The sequence below is a fragment of the Crocodylus siamensis genome, chromosome 11 (genome assembly GCF_052110815.1).
Source record: "Crocodylus siamensis isolate JL-2025a chromosome 11, ASM5211081v1, whole genome shotgun sequence".
In the NCBI taxonomy this organism is placed as follows: domain Eukaryota; kingdom Metazoa; phylum Chordata; order Crocodylia; family Crocodylidae; genus Crocodylus; species Crocodylus siamensis.
This window is the reverse complement of record NC_143405.1, coordinates 24,147,814-24,164,318: the sequence shown is the minus strand read 5'-3', so window position 1 is coordinate 24,164,318 and position 16,505 is coordinate 24,147,814. Positions and strand designations below refer to the sequence as shown.

The window sequence follows — 16,505 nt, the reverse complement described above, 5'->3', positions numbered from 1 at the left end:
GGCCCAGAAACAGGTGGGCGGACCATTGGTAGACTGGGCCCAAGGAAGCCCCCTGTTACATGCTGCCAGGCTATTTTGTGAATGGCATGTTAGCTATGCGGATGCACATGTCCCTGCCTCTCTCTTTGGGGTCATCAGCTGTAGCTCAGGGCAGTTTGCCTGGCACTAGCACAGCCTACAGGGAGACACGGAATGCATTCCCATGCCCCATGTCCCAGAAAGTACAAATTTGCTAACTGCAAGGATCAGCCTAGATTGGCTGCAGTTCCAGGTTAGTTATTCTCATACAGTGCTATGTGAGGCCATGTAACCAAGGCTGAAGTGCTAGTTACCAATAACCAAAGCAGTCTGCATGCACAGGATCATGGGTCTAATGGAATGCACATAAACAGGAACCAATCGATTCCACCCTGCCTGTCTCCAACCCTGGCCTAGGGCAAGGCAAAACCTTCTGCCCATGTACAGCTGACTATATGTTTCAGTTCCTCCATTACTCTGACATCTCAAGTCCCACACTAGCCCTGCTCTCCTTCCAGGACTAAAACAAAATTAAGTTGCTGTCTTCTCCTCCTCATGGAAAAGGTCCAGAGGGAACTGTTGTGCTCCCCATAGACACCATTCTGTACTATTCCTCAATATAGAGAACTTCTGAGCTGGGCTTTAAACAGACTCCGGGCTTGTCTCCATGACTGGGCTGCTGCTGCCAGAGGGGAGATGTGGTATATGTCAGCAGGTAAGAGTTTCCTGTTGCCAGAGCTGTATCAACTTCCTAAAACAGAGAAGCACAGGAGGCCAAATCCCCTGGGTAACTGCCCTCCCACTATGGGAGCAAACATTTGGGACTCTAGGCTCCTCTAGGTGTGCCAAGGGGCAGGGCATATCTGTACACAAGTCAAGTCAATGATGCCCTTCCAGAGTGACAAATTTCATAGATTTCATAGACATTAGGGCTGGAAGGGACCTCAGAAGATCATCGAGTCCCTGCCCCCCGCCCAAAGGGCAGGAAGTCAGCTGGGTCATGGGATCCCTGCAAGATAAGCATCCAATTTGCTCTTGAAGGTGTTCAGAGTAGGTGCTTGAACCACCTCTGATGGCAGACTGTTCCAGACCTTGGAGGCTTGGGCAGTAAAGAGATTCTTCCTTAAGTCCAGCCTGAAACAGTCTTGCAGTAGTTTATGACCGTTCGACCTCGTCATCCCTTGGGGCGCTTTGGTGAACAACGTTCCCCCAGATCCTGGTGGTCACCCCGATAAACTTATAGATGGCCATCAGATCACCTCTGAGCCTACGCTTTTCCGGGCTAAAGAGCCCCATGGCTCTCAGCCTGTCATCATAAGGTCTGTTTTCCTGACCTCTGATCATGTGCGTGGCTCTTCTCTGGACTCTCTCAAGATTCTCCACATCCTTTTGAATTGTGGAGCCCAAAACTGGACGCAGTACTCCAGCTGCGGCCTCACCAAGGCCGAGTACAAGGGGAGAAACACGTCCCGGGATTTGCTTGAGAAGCAGCTATGGATGCAAGCCAGTGTTTTGGTCACTTTACTAGCCGCAGCATTGCATTGCAGGCTCATGTTCATCTTGTGGTCTGTCACGGATGGCCCCGCGAGCGGCCGTGAGCCTGCAAGCACCCCCTTGCCATGCCAATTAGGGTGGTCTGGCACCCTCTTCTCGCCTGCCACGTCTTTGCTGTTAAAGTTCAGAATGGGAGGCTGCCTACTTACGCCTAACGGCACCTCGATGGTACCCCCTCCGTTCCAAAGTGGGGTACTCTCACCCCAGCCTTATGGGCAAATGCGTGCCTCCAAAACCTCCCCTTTAGCACGCCCCAAGCCTCGCAGCTGTCCCGGGGGACGTTGTCTGGTCCCCTGCCCCTCTGGTGCTCTCCCTCTGGCACCCTGGGCTCGTCACCCACCTGGCGCCCCTGGCCCAGGCTCTCACCCACCGGCCTATTTCTGACGCCCTTGGGTCTCTCTTGCTCCTCTCACCCCTCTCAGGGTCTCCGCCGCGCCCTCTGCGCTTGCGGCCCCACTCAGGGTCTCTGCCGCGTCCTCCGCGCTTGCGGATTTCCTGTGTTTGGGGCTCAGGTGGCTGTAGCCGTGCCTGGCCCCCTTGACCCTTTCCTGGGTTGTTTCTGTTCTGCGCCCTCTCCGGGCCTCGCCCTCTCTGGGCCTGTACCGCGCTCTCCGCGCCGCGCCCTCTCCGGGCCTCGCCCTCTCTGGGGCCTGTACCGCGCTCTCCGCGCTGCGCCCTCTCCGGGCCTCGCCCTCTCTGGGGCCTGTACCGCGCTCTCCGCGCTGCGCCCTCTCCGGGCCTTGCCCTCTCTGGGGCCTGTACCGCGCTCTCCGCGCTGCGCGCCTCCCGCGCTTGGGGCTCAGGTGGCCATAGCCGTGCCTGGCCCCCTTGACCCTTTCTTGGGTCCTCAGCCCCTCTCAGGCTCCCAGCCCTACCTCTTATCAGGGTGTTCTCATCCCTAGCATCATTGCAGCTGGTCAGTAAGGTAAGGCTGCAACCCCCGACTCTGGCCGCTCAGCTCAGCCACAGAGCTCCTGCTCCTGTGGCATCCAGAAGGGTACTGCTAGCTAGGCTTGGGCCTAGCGGTTTATAAGGGCCTGGCCCTGCCCCCTCCTGGCCACATGACCTGCCTGGTTGCCCTAGCAACCCCCATCTGTGTTGCTCCAGGGTGCTTCAGCAGCCCTATTCCTCCTGCTAGTAGCAGACACCCTGGTGCCCTGTTACACCTCTCCTCTTCCTGGGGCATCTCCTTAGGAGCGGGGCGCGGGAGTGCCCCGCGACATGGTCAATGATGACCCCCAAGTCTCTTTCTTCAGTAGTGCTATCCAACATAGCACTGCTGAGCCTATAAGGATGCTGCAGGTTTTTCTTCCCAAGGTGGAGACCCTTGCATTTTTCGGTGTTAAACACCATCAGGTTCTTGTCCACCCATTTGCTGAGCCTGTCCAGGTCAGCCTGGATCACCCTCCTGTCTTCTGCTTTGTCCCAAAGTTTGGTGTTATCGGTGAACTTGGCCAGTCCGCTTCTGACTCCAATGTCCACATCATTAATGAAGATGTTGAACAATATGGGTCCAAGGACAGAGCCTTGGGGGACCCCACTGGTCACAGGGCACCATGATGAGTGACTGCCATCAATTACAACCCTCTGGGTCCGACCACGGAGCCAATTTCCCAGCCAGCAGATCGTCGTGGACCCAAGGCCACAACTGGCTAGTTTTGCCAAGAGGTGATGATGGGATACCAGATCAAAGGCTTTTTTGAAGTCAAGATATATGACATCAATCTCTCCTCCCTTATCCAGGTGATAAGTCACTTGGTTGTAGAAGGAAATGAGATTGGTCAAGCAAGACCTACCCAGAGCAAACCCATGCTGGCTATCCCTTAAGATGTTGGCCTCGGCCAGTCCATTAAGGATGGCCTCTTTAATAAACTTTTCTAAGATCTTCCCCAGGATAGAAGTCAGGCTGATGGGCCTATAGTTAGCTGGATCCACTTTCCTCACTTTCTTGAAGATAGGCACCACATTGGCCTTCTTCGAGTCTTCGGGCACTACACCAGAGCGCCAGGAGTTTTTAAAGACAGGGCTCTCAGCACTCACTGTGATGACGTAGGTCACACTTCAGACCACTCAGCTGTTTTGCTCATTATGTACTTGTAATTCAGCAGCTATGGCCAAGCTTAGGACTGCCCCTGTGCTAAGTACTGTACACAGAACTGACCCTCCCTGCCCTAGAGAGTTTACAGGCTTTGCTATTCCCTCTCCTCAGCCTTCCATTTTCTGCTTCTCCCCTCTTCCCTTCTGTCTGCATCACTGCCCTCCTGCAGCAGCTTCTCCCTGAGGCTTCAGCATTTTTCCCTCCCTTCCACAGCCCATCTCATCAGATACAAGGATCAGCAATTAAAGTACCACCTGGAAGCAGCAGATCTCCCCAGCCATACACACAAGAAAGGACAGAAGTACACAGCCCAGACAGTTAAGGCTGTTTGCAGACTCTGACAGGCATGACTGCAATTGCTGAAGATCCCAGTGCCAGCATGGTTGAGGAGGCAGCAGCTGAAGAGAAATCCAGCTAATGAAAAGGCATTAATTCAGCACCCAGGGTAGGGCATGTCTCCCTGAGCTTCAGTACTAGAACTCCTATCACCAATTATTTCCAGCTCTAAAATGTTCTGTATTGTCGCACAGGTTGCTCTCTGTGTACCAGGGCAGAACGGGTGCTCTCTGGCACATGGGCATTGGGGCTGGGGGAAGGCCATTGAGTGTTACAATCTCCAGAGGCTCCAGAATTCAGAGCTGACTCCCTTTGACACTGTTGATTCAAGAACATAAAGCCCCTGCAACCTTTCTGATGCATCAGTTTAGGAGGACAGAAGGATGGATGCCCTGGGAGCCTGGCCACCCCCAGCACACCCTCACCCTCTCACAAAACAACTACAACCTTTTAGGAAGTTTAATCTAAATTCAAGTTTTCACATTTCAGTTCTGCTTCAGCACCCACTTGTATACCCTCCACCCCATATCCCCAGCCCAACACCCAGCACCAACTGATGCCAACTGCTGACCTACCGGCCCCACTGTCTGCCACTCACCACCATCTGCAGTGCCTAAAACACAGCATCACCCACCCTACCTACCACCCTCAGCATACCCTATGTCATGGTGCCCATGTGATCAATGTTCCTTGTCCCAAGCAGACTGCTTACAATGGTACCCACAATGGTTTCCAGCACCAGGATGCCTACAATCTTCAGTTCCTGCCTTGCTCGGTGCCTGCTCTTACATTCACTGCTTTCAGTGCTTATCACCATGGCCAGGGCTGCAGCATAATCTCTTAATTAGAAATAAAGGGCCCCCAGTCCCTGATGGCTGAGAAAGCTCAGCAGAGGTGGGATAGATGTAACCCTGTGAGACAGCAGTGGTGTGTGGTTACACACAGGAAGCCCCTGTAACAATTGGTTCCCAACATCAGACCCCTTTTACACACACACCCCCCCAACCCCTTTTTACTTACACACACACACACACACACACACACACACACACCCCCAAAGCATATACTAAGAACAATGCCAAAAATCATGACAGGTGGCAAGCAAGGCAGGCTTCAGTTCCTGTCTGTCCTGAAGGATGGGATCCTGTCTGGTAACACTGTGCCACCCTCCACAATCAGATGATAGTGTGCACCCAGCTGTACTACTCAGAGCAGCACCATGCCTTCCCCCTGCCCTACAGGATTATGCCAGATGCCAGTGTGAGCTCCTCTGGCTGAAGAGCCCTGACCTGTCCCTGTCCCTGTCACTGTAGTGCCAAGGACATGCAGCAGACAGACCAGGGCAGAGAGCACACTAAGCCATGGGCTTCCCCTGCATTCACACTTCCTGTGATTGGCAGGGTAAGGGCAAGAAGGGGTGAGGGAAGAGCACCCCAGTAACTTACCAAGAACAGCACCATGCTCAAGAGTCAGAGCCTGTGGCCTGGTGCTCCCCTCAGCCTGGCCAACCACAGGGCCCTAAAGGAGGGGGTGGGGGAGCAGTGAGTGGGGATTTGGGGTGCTAGGGAGGGTGTAGGGGGGTAGTGGGCCTGACCTGGGCCAGTGGGAGAGGGACCCAGGTAGGGTATTTACACTAAGGCTACATCCTTAGTTGCTACACCTTAGTGTAACACTAGCTGCTTTGCATGGATCAGAGATAATCCTGTCCTGGAATGGCATAACTTTAAACCACATACCAAGTGCTTAAAACCTAGATGGTCTACTAATATGTGAGGAGGCTAGTACTATATTATTCAACTTAAGATCAAAGCAAAAAAATACAACTACTGGAGCATGCAATACTTTGCTAGATTATATACAAAATTAAGAACACACACACACAGAGCAAACCAGGCAACAATAGTCGAAATAGTCAAAAGATAGTCTGGCAAAGCACAGGCTCAAGGGGACCTGGTGGCTGTCTATAAATACACAAGGGGTATTCATCAGGATCTGGGAGAACGGCTGTTCACCAGAGCACCCCAAGGGAAAACAAGGACCAATGGTCATAAACTCCTACAAGACCATTTTAGGCTGGACATAAGAAAAAAATTCTTTACTGTCCAAGACCCCAAGACCTGGAATAGACTCCCTCCAGATGTGGTGCAGGCACCTACTCTGGACTCACTCAAGAAACATTTGGATGCTTATCTTGCTGGGGTCCTTTGACCCTAGCTGACTTCCTGACCCTGGGGCAGGGAGCTGGACTTGATGATCTTCAAGGTCCCTTCCAGCCCTAATGTCTATGAAATCTATATTGTGTCATTAGTCCTGTAGTCATTCTAGTTACATGCATATCTCATTCAGATTCATAAAATGAAATCTAGCCACCTTGAGCATCTGGATAGTGCCCCAATACTTCACAGTCAATCATGTCTCCACCTAAATTAATATTACCGTACCTGAGCTAAGGCTTTTTAGCTAGAGCTAAAAAGTCTACAGTTTGTGAAACAGAAGAAAGAGATTACCAGAAATAACTAACAGACAGCAGCATTGCAGAAAAAAGAATAGTTTGAATAACATAACAGAACATCAACAGCTTTAAAAAGGATAGAAGATTGTTGACACTTGTGGATTGGAGATAGATTAGCTGGAATCAGGGAGAAGACAATGAGCCATGAAGTCAATTGACTGTGTCACCTCTGCCTGAATAGAAATCTACTGCCCCTGCCAGGCAGTTGGTTTTAAAATGTGTGGGGACCAGAAATAAAAGGGGAGGAGGGGGGAGATGCAACTGGACCCAGCTCTACCTGGTGCCAGGGAACAGCTTAACCCAGAGATTTTCAACCTTTTTAAAGGAGTGTACCCCTTCTAGTGGGTACCCCTTCTGGAGTGTACCCCCTTTCCAGACAGTGGAGGGCAGGGTGCTGATGGCTGGCCGGTGATCAGGGGGGTGGGATGCTGACAGCAGAGCTGGCCTGATACAAAGCCGGCAGCATGGGGAAGCAGCATGTGGGTGGCAAAGGCACAGAGTGGTAAATGGCGGGGTGGGGGGTGAGGAAGTGACACGCGGTGGCTGCCGCCACCATTCACCACTCCCTGCTCCCACTGGGTTCCACTTCCCTGCATCACCTCGCATAGTCCCTGGGGCTGTCCCAAGTATCCCCAAAAGTATGCATACCCCCCGGTTGATGATCCCTGGCTTACCCCATGCAATCAGCCCCCAAAGCTGGTTTGTGCTGGGGGTTGTCCCAAAGTCTCCTGAGTTCCCACTCCCAGGGGCTCTGGGCTGATTCCTGACTGAGGAAGCTCCTTAGATTCCCCTCTCAGGCAACCCCCAGACACCAAGGCAGGACTCGGAGGGCTCAACATCCCAAATCTGACTGGCTACATCTCTGCTGTGGGGCAGGGTCACAGGGACCCCAGCCAGCAGCAGGCCCTGGTCAGGCCATTCTCAAGCACCCTCCCTACCTGCTCTCTCCTGCAGGCTCCACACCCAGAACTGCAGCAGGATGCTGTCCTGGGGCATCCCCCACAGTCACCCACCATCTCCTGCACACTTGAAAGCAGCTGCAGGGCTGACCCGGAGCAGCCTCACTGCTGCATTTTTGGGTCCAGAGCAGAGTATGCTCAGTGACCTTGTGAGGACAGACTTCTGTCATGCTGGAGACATACACAATGCATGACCAGGCCCCGCTCACACTGGAGCCTCTTGCATGGCCAGAGCCCAGCTTGAGTGCTGGGCTCCTCTCCAAACAGCCTCACGGGCAGGGCGTGGTGAGCTGGGAGCAGTGCTGGACTCTCTCCGTGGCCCGTTGCTGGGTGGGTGCATGGTCAAGCACAAGGGCAAACAGGGTGTTTCTCCCTCCAGGGCCTCAGTGACCTTCCCAGTCCCCTTCCCCTGCCCATCACCGAGACTCCTTTGACACCCTTTTACCTCTGAATTGAAGCTGCTCCACTGGCAAGTGCAAGGCCAGGGTGCTCCTGAAGCCCCGCCAGCAGAGAGGGGCGCTACTTGTGTGCAAGCCCGGCGGGTGCAGGGCAGGGGGCGACGGGGAAACTGCTGTGGCTTGCTCTGGCCACAGGCTCAGGCGTGTCCAGTCCCCAGCCCGCTGGTACCAACCCGTCGGGCAGCCCGGCAGCCCCTGGCGTGGTGCCGCCGCCGCCTCAGCCCTCGCGCGGCAGTGGCCCCCGGGGCCCAGCCGCTGCCTGCGGGAGGTGGCGGCCGGGGGGACAGGGCAGGGCGTCGCTGCGCGGCTCTGGGAGGAAAGAAGCTGCGGCCCGGCCCAGCAAGGTACTCACGGCCGCACTGCAGGCTCCTGCTGCGGACGCCCCAGATGAAGTCCCCGCACAGGTCGCACCAGGCGTGGTGGCCGCGGGCGCGGGGCCGGAAGGCGTGGCCCTGGCCCTGGCCCTGGCCCTGGCCCGGGACGGCCCGGCCGTGCCGCACGCGGCCGAGCAGCTCGGGCACCCGGGCCGGGGCGATGCGCAGCGCGTTGGCCCGCTCCAGCCGCCCCCCGCGCGCCGGCGCCAGGTCCTGCAGCTCGATCATCTCCTGCTGCCCCCCGCGCGCCGCCCGCGCCATCCCCGGGCACCCGGGCCGGTCCTGCGCCGGGGCGGGGCGGGCCGGAGCTGCGAGGGGCGGCCGGTCCCGGCCACTTCGCTCCGCGCCTCAGTTTCCCCGCCCCGGCGGCTCGCGGGGGCTGGCCCGGCCACGGCAGGAGCGGGCGGCGGCCTCCCCCGGCCCTAGGAGCCGCCCCGAGGGCAGGCAGGGCTGCGGGGCAGGGGCGTCGCCGAGGAGCGCCCGTCCCGGCACCTGGGGCGGCCCCTCCGAGTCCCGTTACGCTCCCGCCCGTCCCCCGGCGGCGGCGCCCCGCGGTCCCGCCCCCTTCTGCCGCCCGCGCTGGAGCCTGGCGTGGGACGGGCCAGGCCGGTGCCGGCTCCGGCCGCCGCCGGAAGCTCCCACGCCCGGGCTGCCCGTCCCCGTCCCGGGGCAGAGCCGGGGCGCCGCGGCCCATTGGCACGGGTGTCCCCGCAGGAGGGGAAGTGCATGAGATACTTCCAGCCTCGGTGGGATGGTCCCTGTTCACCCCTCGGGGTGCTGACAGGCATTGCAGTGGACTGGGCCCAGTCTCTTACTGGTTGTTTTGGAGATTCACGGAGATAAAGGAAGAGGAGCTAATCAGCCAAGCTCATCTGCCATTGGAAGAGGAGGTAGCTTAACAACAGCCTTGTGAGCTCATCACCCATGGTGGTGAAGCCCCATGTCAGTTGGGGATCCGCCCCACAACTACTTTTCATCAGGGCTTCAGTTTTTTTTCCACTAGCCATGTTCCACACATCAAACAGATCCCTTCCCTGCGAGTGGGGTCTCTTGCAGGATTGCACAGTATAAAGCATCTCTTCGGGGGTTAAGGCCAGTGTCTCTGGTCTTTGCAATGCTGTGCTCCACAGGCCACATGCCTGAGAGGATCTTCCCTCTGTGCCCTGAAGCTCCCACTGGCAACTGAGCTCTTCCAAGCTCTTATGTAGCCCAGGTGAGGGCATCAGCCTTCCCCTTGTGGTGACTCGTAGGTGAAGCAAAGCCCAGCTCCTCTTAATGAGCCAACCCACCCATAACACCCTGCTACTCCCACCCTTGAGCCACGGGCGGTGCCATTTCTACAAGTCTCTTAGCTATGTGCTTTGACCTGCTGATGGCAAGTGACCTCTCTCAGCTCTACTTGATTTCACCTCCTTCATGGCATAAGCCTGGGCCACCACGTGTCCTTTGTTGCCCGTTTCTGTCCACATTGGGCATGAATGTTTGAGTCTGGCACCTGGTGCTAGTGCCAGACAAACAATGGCTTTGCAGCTGGCAGCATCTTGGGATCCCCAAAATGTCAAGGGGTTTGCCTCAGTCCTTGGCCTTCTCTGGGCTGCTTGAGGTTAGTTGGCTTTGGATGACTGAGACACTTAGGAGAATGCTCCTCCTCTTCCTCATTCCAGGGTGTCCTTCATGTGGGGAGAGCACCTCACGGACCTATCTCCCCACACAATGACAACATATAGATGAGAGGAAAGCAACAGGGCCCCCAGAGAGCTCACAGACATCAGACGTCATCCTCTACATTAGCATTAGATGCTTCATTCTGACCCAATTCCTGTTCGCTGCTTCTTAGCCCCTCTGCCCTCACAGAGAGGAACATCCTGAGCCCCCCTGGACCTATTATCTGCAGAGCAGCAGCAGCTGTGCAATGGCTGGGGTAGCCCAAGATGGAACTTGTCCCATAAGGCACTAGCTGAGTGCAAGCAGCTCCAGCCACTCCATATGGTGGAGTTCATTCAGGGTCCTCTGTCCAGCCTCACAAAGCCTGTGGCTGTCACTGCTGCCAAGAAGCCCAGTCAGCTGGCAGCCAGTCCCGTTTGTTGCTGGTGGTCACCATGGTATTGCAGTTAAAAACCTGCACACAATCAGCTGCAAAGCTTGACCAGCTCACTGTCTGGTTTCAAGGGAAAAAAATAGAATCAGAGCAATGGGTGGGCCTAACTGAGGAAAAAAGAAAGCTCCTCGGGGGCATGGCTCCTGCTGGCACTGAAATACAGGATGAATAGATCAACAATATCCAGGAGGGGCTCAAACTGAACTGGATTTTTTTTTTTACTCAAAGGACAAGCCATTTCCTGGGACTGAGAGTTGCCAGGGAGCATTAACAGGGTAGCTGGTCAAAGCAGGGGACACCGAAATAAGCAGTGACTTTCCTGTCACCACCTCTTCTCCCCTTGGGCTGACCCAATACTTCCAGATCTTGGTAAACTTATTTTCCCTTAACCACCTCCTGGCTTGATAGTGCTATCAGCAATCAGAAACAACAGTCTTCCTCTTGCATCATAACAGATCAATAATTCAGCTGAGCAGTCATCCAGTCTACAAGTGGTCAATGTTAGGTGTTTTAAAGGAGGATGTAAAAACTCCACCAAGGGCAGACAACCTGCCCACCTGCATATGGAGAACAGTGGTGAACATGTTGCTCTAGATCAGGGGTAGGCAATTATTTCGGGTGGAGGGCTGCTTACTGAATTTTGGTAAGCCACATGACAAGGAACCAGGGGCAGATAAGTATTAATTTTATAAATTTTTACGGGCCCCGCAAGCCGAATAGAATGGCCTGGATGGCTGCATCTGGCCCATGGGCCACATTTTGCCCACCCCTGCTCTAGATGCTATGATAGATTCAGGGTCACTCCATGGAAGTTAGCGGCACTGGTCTAGTGTAGGTGTGGAGTAATTCTGTTAATTTCAGTGGGGGGACTCCAAATTTACACAGGGTAGATGAGATCAGACTCCACTTTGCTGCCCTTTGGGCTTACTCCCTTCCTCCAACATAGTGGTTAATCTGTTTAATCTGTTTGTCTTTTACCATGGGGGCAGATCACACTAGCAAACCCTATATTCTAAATGTGCCTATCCCTACCTCTCTGAGGAGGGCTTATGCCACCTAGACAGAAACCCATATCCTGTCATAGCACAGCTCTGGGAAGAGCCGAGGTTCTTCCTTGCTCCCCAGCTTAGATTGTGCACCCAGAAGCCAGCTACGAAAATTCCACGTTACCCTGCTCTCACAGTCGCAGGGAGGGTTCACTTGGCTGGCCTCCTGTCACCCTAGGGAGGATGAGGCAAGGCAGGCCAAGCTATGATTATTTTCTAAAGCCCAGCCCAGCTCTGCAGTCCCAGTCCCAGCTCAGAGAATGATTCAGGGTAAAGTAGCAATTACCCCAGCTCCTGCATGGAGTTAGCGTCCTGTCAGAGTCTGCTCTCAGCTCAAGCTCTTGAATGCCCCTAGTTGATTTCTAGACAGAGGCTGTATTGCAGAAGAGGCCCAGGCCCAGCATGTGCGGTGATGTTCTTTGAAAGCTGGCCAGAGAGAAAAAGGATCCTCACACTAGTGCCAGAAATGCAAGGGTCATTCCCTGCTGTGGATCATTAAGTAATCAGCAAGGGACACAGAAGGAACATTGACTGATGCCACCTGACTTTGCAACCTACCAGGTTCCTGACTCTAAGGCAGGGGAAGAACAAACCCAAGCAAAGCATTTGCTATGAGTAACCAGTTAAAATGCTTTCAACTTACCACAACTAAGGTAGTTCTGGTGTAGCCTGAACTCCCTAGGAAAGCAGACCCCTCCTGCTGCCTTGTCTTCTCCTCACAACTCTTTCCAGATCAGAATGCTCCACCAGAATTTACCATCTGGTGGCTCCAGCCTACTTTATGAACACTATTCACCAATGCAGAGCTTTTGCCTAGGCCCAAAAGGTGGCTTCTTGCTGAGATGGGTCTAGTGGCTGGAGGATACCCCTGGGAAATAGCCCAGCTTTTCCATGAATCTTTCTTCTGTGATCTGGGACGAAACACTTCCCGTCTCCATGCCTCACTTGTCTTCCCTGCACCTCTGCCTTCTCCTTCTATCCAGCATGCATGCTGGTAATCCCCTACTTTCTTTAAAGTATTGTGTGATCTTCTGAGAAAAGTACCTGGGTGAACACAAAGCATTGTTCTTGCCTGGAAGGGTGCTAAGCAGCATAGCTGTACAATAAATCCCTTCTTCTTATCAATTTCCATTTCATATCCCCTTCCCCTTTCCTGCTAAGAAAGATGCTGATCACTGATCAGTAAACCGGTAGCTGTTATCTTTTTAACAGCTTGCTACAAGATCAGCCAGGCGGAAGGAAAGAAAGAAGGGGCAGCTGAGATATGAGCCCCAAGGGAAAATAGTTCTGTGCTAGGGTCTGTATCAAAATGCTTAATCCTTTCTGCTGGGGTAGGGAACTGAGCTGCCTTGGCCAGCATTAGGACAAAAGTGTCTGTACTGTTGTATCTCCTATCCTGGTTTCAGTGGCCATCTGGTGCTGCTGGACAGTGTCCTGGCCTACTGATATCAATCTCCTCTCCTCTGGGGCAATAGGGTAGATCAGCCTCCCTGCAAAAGACCAGGCTGGCAAGTTCTGCATGGGTCTCACTCTCACCACCCTCTAGTGTGAGGCAACTGGTGTTGGACACACCCGAATGGATAAAAGACAAGTGACTTTTCAGACGCTGCCCTAAATTGCCCAAGATTGCCCTGAATTGGCTGTTTAGAAGCTGAGAAGACTGTGGGCTTAACTGCAAGACAGTCAGATGGGTGGGAAACTAGCTGTGGGGCAGGACCCAGAGAGTTCTAATGCACAGATCTGTGTCATCTTGGCAGGAAGTAGCAGGTGGTGTCTCACAAGGGTCAGTGCTTGGTCCAATGCTATTTAATATCTTCATCAATGATTTGGATGTGGGGGTGAAGAGCTCACTGGCCAAGTTCGTGGACGACACCAAGTCATGGGGAAGCATGGTCATGCTTGAAGATAGGCTGCAGATCCAGCTGGACCTAGACAGGCTGGCAAGTTGGGTGGACCAGAACCAGATGAAGTTCAATGTCGAGAAATGTAAAGTGTTCCACCTAGGGATGAACAATCGCCTACACACCTACAGGCTTGGCAACACCAACCTTAACTGCACTACGAATGAAAGGGACCTGGGCATAATAATAGACCACAGCATGAACATGAACCGGCAGTGCAACACTGTAGCCATCATGGCCAACAATACGCTGGCATGCATCAATTGATGCGTCTCCAGCAAAGAAGTGATTCTCCCACTCTGCTCAGCATTGGTGAGACCTCAGCTGGAGTACTGTGTCCAGCTCTGGGTGCTACACTTTAACAAGGACGTGGTAAAGCTTGAGAGAGTCCAGAGAAGACTCAGAGTCAGAGACTCGTGCAGCAAGCCATACGAGGAAAGGCTAAGAGATCTGGGACTCTTCAGCCTGAAAAAGAAAAGGCTGAGTGGGGACTTGGTAGCAGCTTACTGCTACATCAGAGGTGTACATCAAGGGCTCAGTGTAACTAGGAGTAATGGTCACAAGCTCCTGGAAGACCATTTCAGGCTTAATATTAGGAAAAACTACTTCACAGCTAGGGTGTCCGGAAGAGGAAGTGTGGGAGACTGGTGATGTGATAAAAGACGCCCCATCCATTGAGGCAGGTCTAGCCCCACCAGCCCATGTTTACATTCATTCTTATCAAAAGGAGAGATTAAAGGAAATGCTGAACCCAATGTTCACAAAGGAAATTATGCTCTGACGCTACAGGCTGGACTCTTCCAAGCCTGTGCCTGGATCCACAGAACAACAAACATATCCTCCAGCATCTGTGTAAAAGGCATTTTCCATAGGGAACTTTGGCCTTGAATACTCCCAGAGGATATTTGTGGGAGAAGCTTCACTTTCCTGCAAAGGGGAGGGAAAGCAGCCAACTCCCCCCTGCCAGTGCTCCACTTATGTGTGTGCCCTTGGTACTGTGCTGGTTCCAACACTGACAATGCTTCTGGTTTTATTGAAAGTCTCAAAATGTTTGATGCTTTTTTAATGTTCTAGAGTGATGCAATCGTGGGAGAATTTCAGGTTTCAGTTAGAAGAAAAAGTCACTTTCTACCTCATGAGGGTGAGGAGGAAGCTTGGAAAACAACATGCCAGAAGGTCAAAACCTGAAGGCAATGAAAACAAATGCATCACTGGTTTTCAAGCCAGATCTCCTGACTTTTGGGCCTAACTTATGGCTCTTTGGTGTTGGTGCTGGCTAGGGTCTCTTTTTCTAACACAGACAGATAAGAGATAGATCAGACTGCTCAAAGCTGAGCAACCTAATTTTTAGGGAACTTTAGAGCCAGATACAAACTTTGTCACTTTGCTGTGGGTCAGAACAAACTCTAGAGCATGACAAGTCAGTGGCTGGATAAGACTGGCTCAACCATGTTAGGCTCATATCCAACTCCGAGCCAGTTGAGCATGAGTGACTGTAACAGGGAACCTACAGCTCCTGCTACTGAGACAGAGAAAACAGAGGCAAGCTGTGCTTAGGCTAGCTGTAAAAGAAGAGCTAGCTATAGTGTGATAGGCAGCCAGAGCCTTTTAAATGACAAGTGTCTATTGCTGTATAATAGGAGAGTAACTGGGGGAACCTTTTCCATATGAGCTGCAGTTCTCTTAAAAAATCACAATCATCTTTAATCTGCTAATGGCAAGAGCTAAGCATTTCCAGTTTTAAATTGAAGCTTGGTTCTGGGCATCACAGTACATTTTAGCCACAGCAGATGTTCTGGATTGATAGAACACAGATGCACAAGCAGGTCTAAGGAGGTGATCCTCCCCCTCAATGCAACATTGGTCAGGCCGCAGCTGGAGTACTGAGTCCAGTTCTGGGCACCGCACTTCAAGAGGGATGTGGCCAGCATTGAGAGGGTTACAGGACCTGAATCTGTTCAGCCTCCACAAGAGAAGGCTGAGAGGGGATCTGGTAGCCATCTCTAAACTTATCAGGGGGGACCAGTGGAGAATGGGAGAGGCCCTGTTCCCCTGAGTACTACCTGGAGTAACTAGGAACAATGACCACAAGTTGATTGAGAGCAGGTTCAGGCTGGACATCAGGAAGCTCTGCTTCACAGTCAGGGTGGCTAGGATCTGGAACCAAACTTCCAAGGGAAGTGGTGCTGGCTCCTACCCTGGGGGTCTTCAAAAGGATAAGCACCTAGTGGAGTCATTTGATCCCAGTACTCTTTCCTGCCATGGCAGGGGTTCAGACTTGATGATCTGCTTAGGTCCCTTCTGACCCTACCAACTATGAAACAATGAAATAAGAGCAGTACTAGCTCTGCTGCTCTAGGCCATCCTGCAGGCAGTCCAGGAGGGTTACATGACTGGAAGAGGCAGGGCTCTGGGGCATATAAGCCAAGGCCAGAACCAGAGCGAAGCATCTGCCCCTGGAGGCTGAAGGAGAAAGAGCTCTGCAGGAAGATGCCTGCTGTTTTGAAAAACTGAGTGAGATTCTGCTGTGCTGCGGGGCTGCAAGTAGAGGGCTGAGGGCTGGTAGGGAGTGAAACCAGTATGGAGAGCGATTTCCCTAGAGAGCCAGCAGGCTTAGAGAATTAAGTTGCAGCTAGTGTACTTGCTTATGTGTCATGTTTGAGTTTCATAACCAGTGGTTTAGGTGGGACTAAAAAAGGGTGAGCAGGGGTCTCAGTGGTGCCTGAGGGGCATGTGGCTATCTGGAGCTCTGCCAGAGGGTAAGGGCTTGATAGTGGCAAAAGAGAGAGAAAAGCCTGGGAGAAGCAAAGCAATTGTCAAGGACCTGCAGGCCAGAAAGGGGCAGAGCTTGGGTCAAGGCCAAAGAGACCATCCAGAGCAGTGGGGGCAGACACTGGGAAAGCCAAGGCGCCAACAAGGGAGTGGAGGCCTAAGGCAGCCTGGTGATGTGTGGCAGGGTATCCACATAAGTGATAACTAGAAACACCTGTGAGGCATGAATACAGCTGTAGGGGAGGTCTGGATGCTCTGATTAGCCCTTAAGGTTATAAGTAGCAACACTAACATTCATGAGAGATCTTGCTTGGGGAGCCCTGGGGCAGCCTCCTTTTCTAAAGACATAACAACATCAAAGTGTGGCAGACAAACTGAA

The 16,505-nt window shown here is 53.2% G+C and overlaps 1 protein-coding gene across 1 annotated transcript in view; it reads right to left on the bottom strand.

The window, feature by feature from the left end:
* Positions 1-8,829, bottom strand: part of RASSF1 (Ras association domain family member 1) — a 35,253-nt gene extending 26,424 nt beyond the window's left edge. The window contains exon 1 of the mRNA XM_090022056.1: positions 8,288-8,829. Within this exon, the coding sequence (XP_089878182.1) occupies positions 8,288-8,570 (283 nt within the window). The 5' untranslated portion in view covers positions 8,571-8,829. The remainder of the gene's footprint in view (positions 1-8,287) is intronic.
* Positions 8,830-16,505: the final 7,676 nt, after the last annotated feature.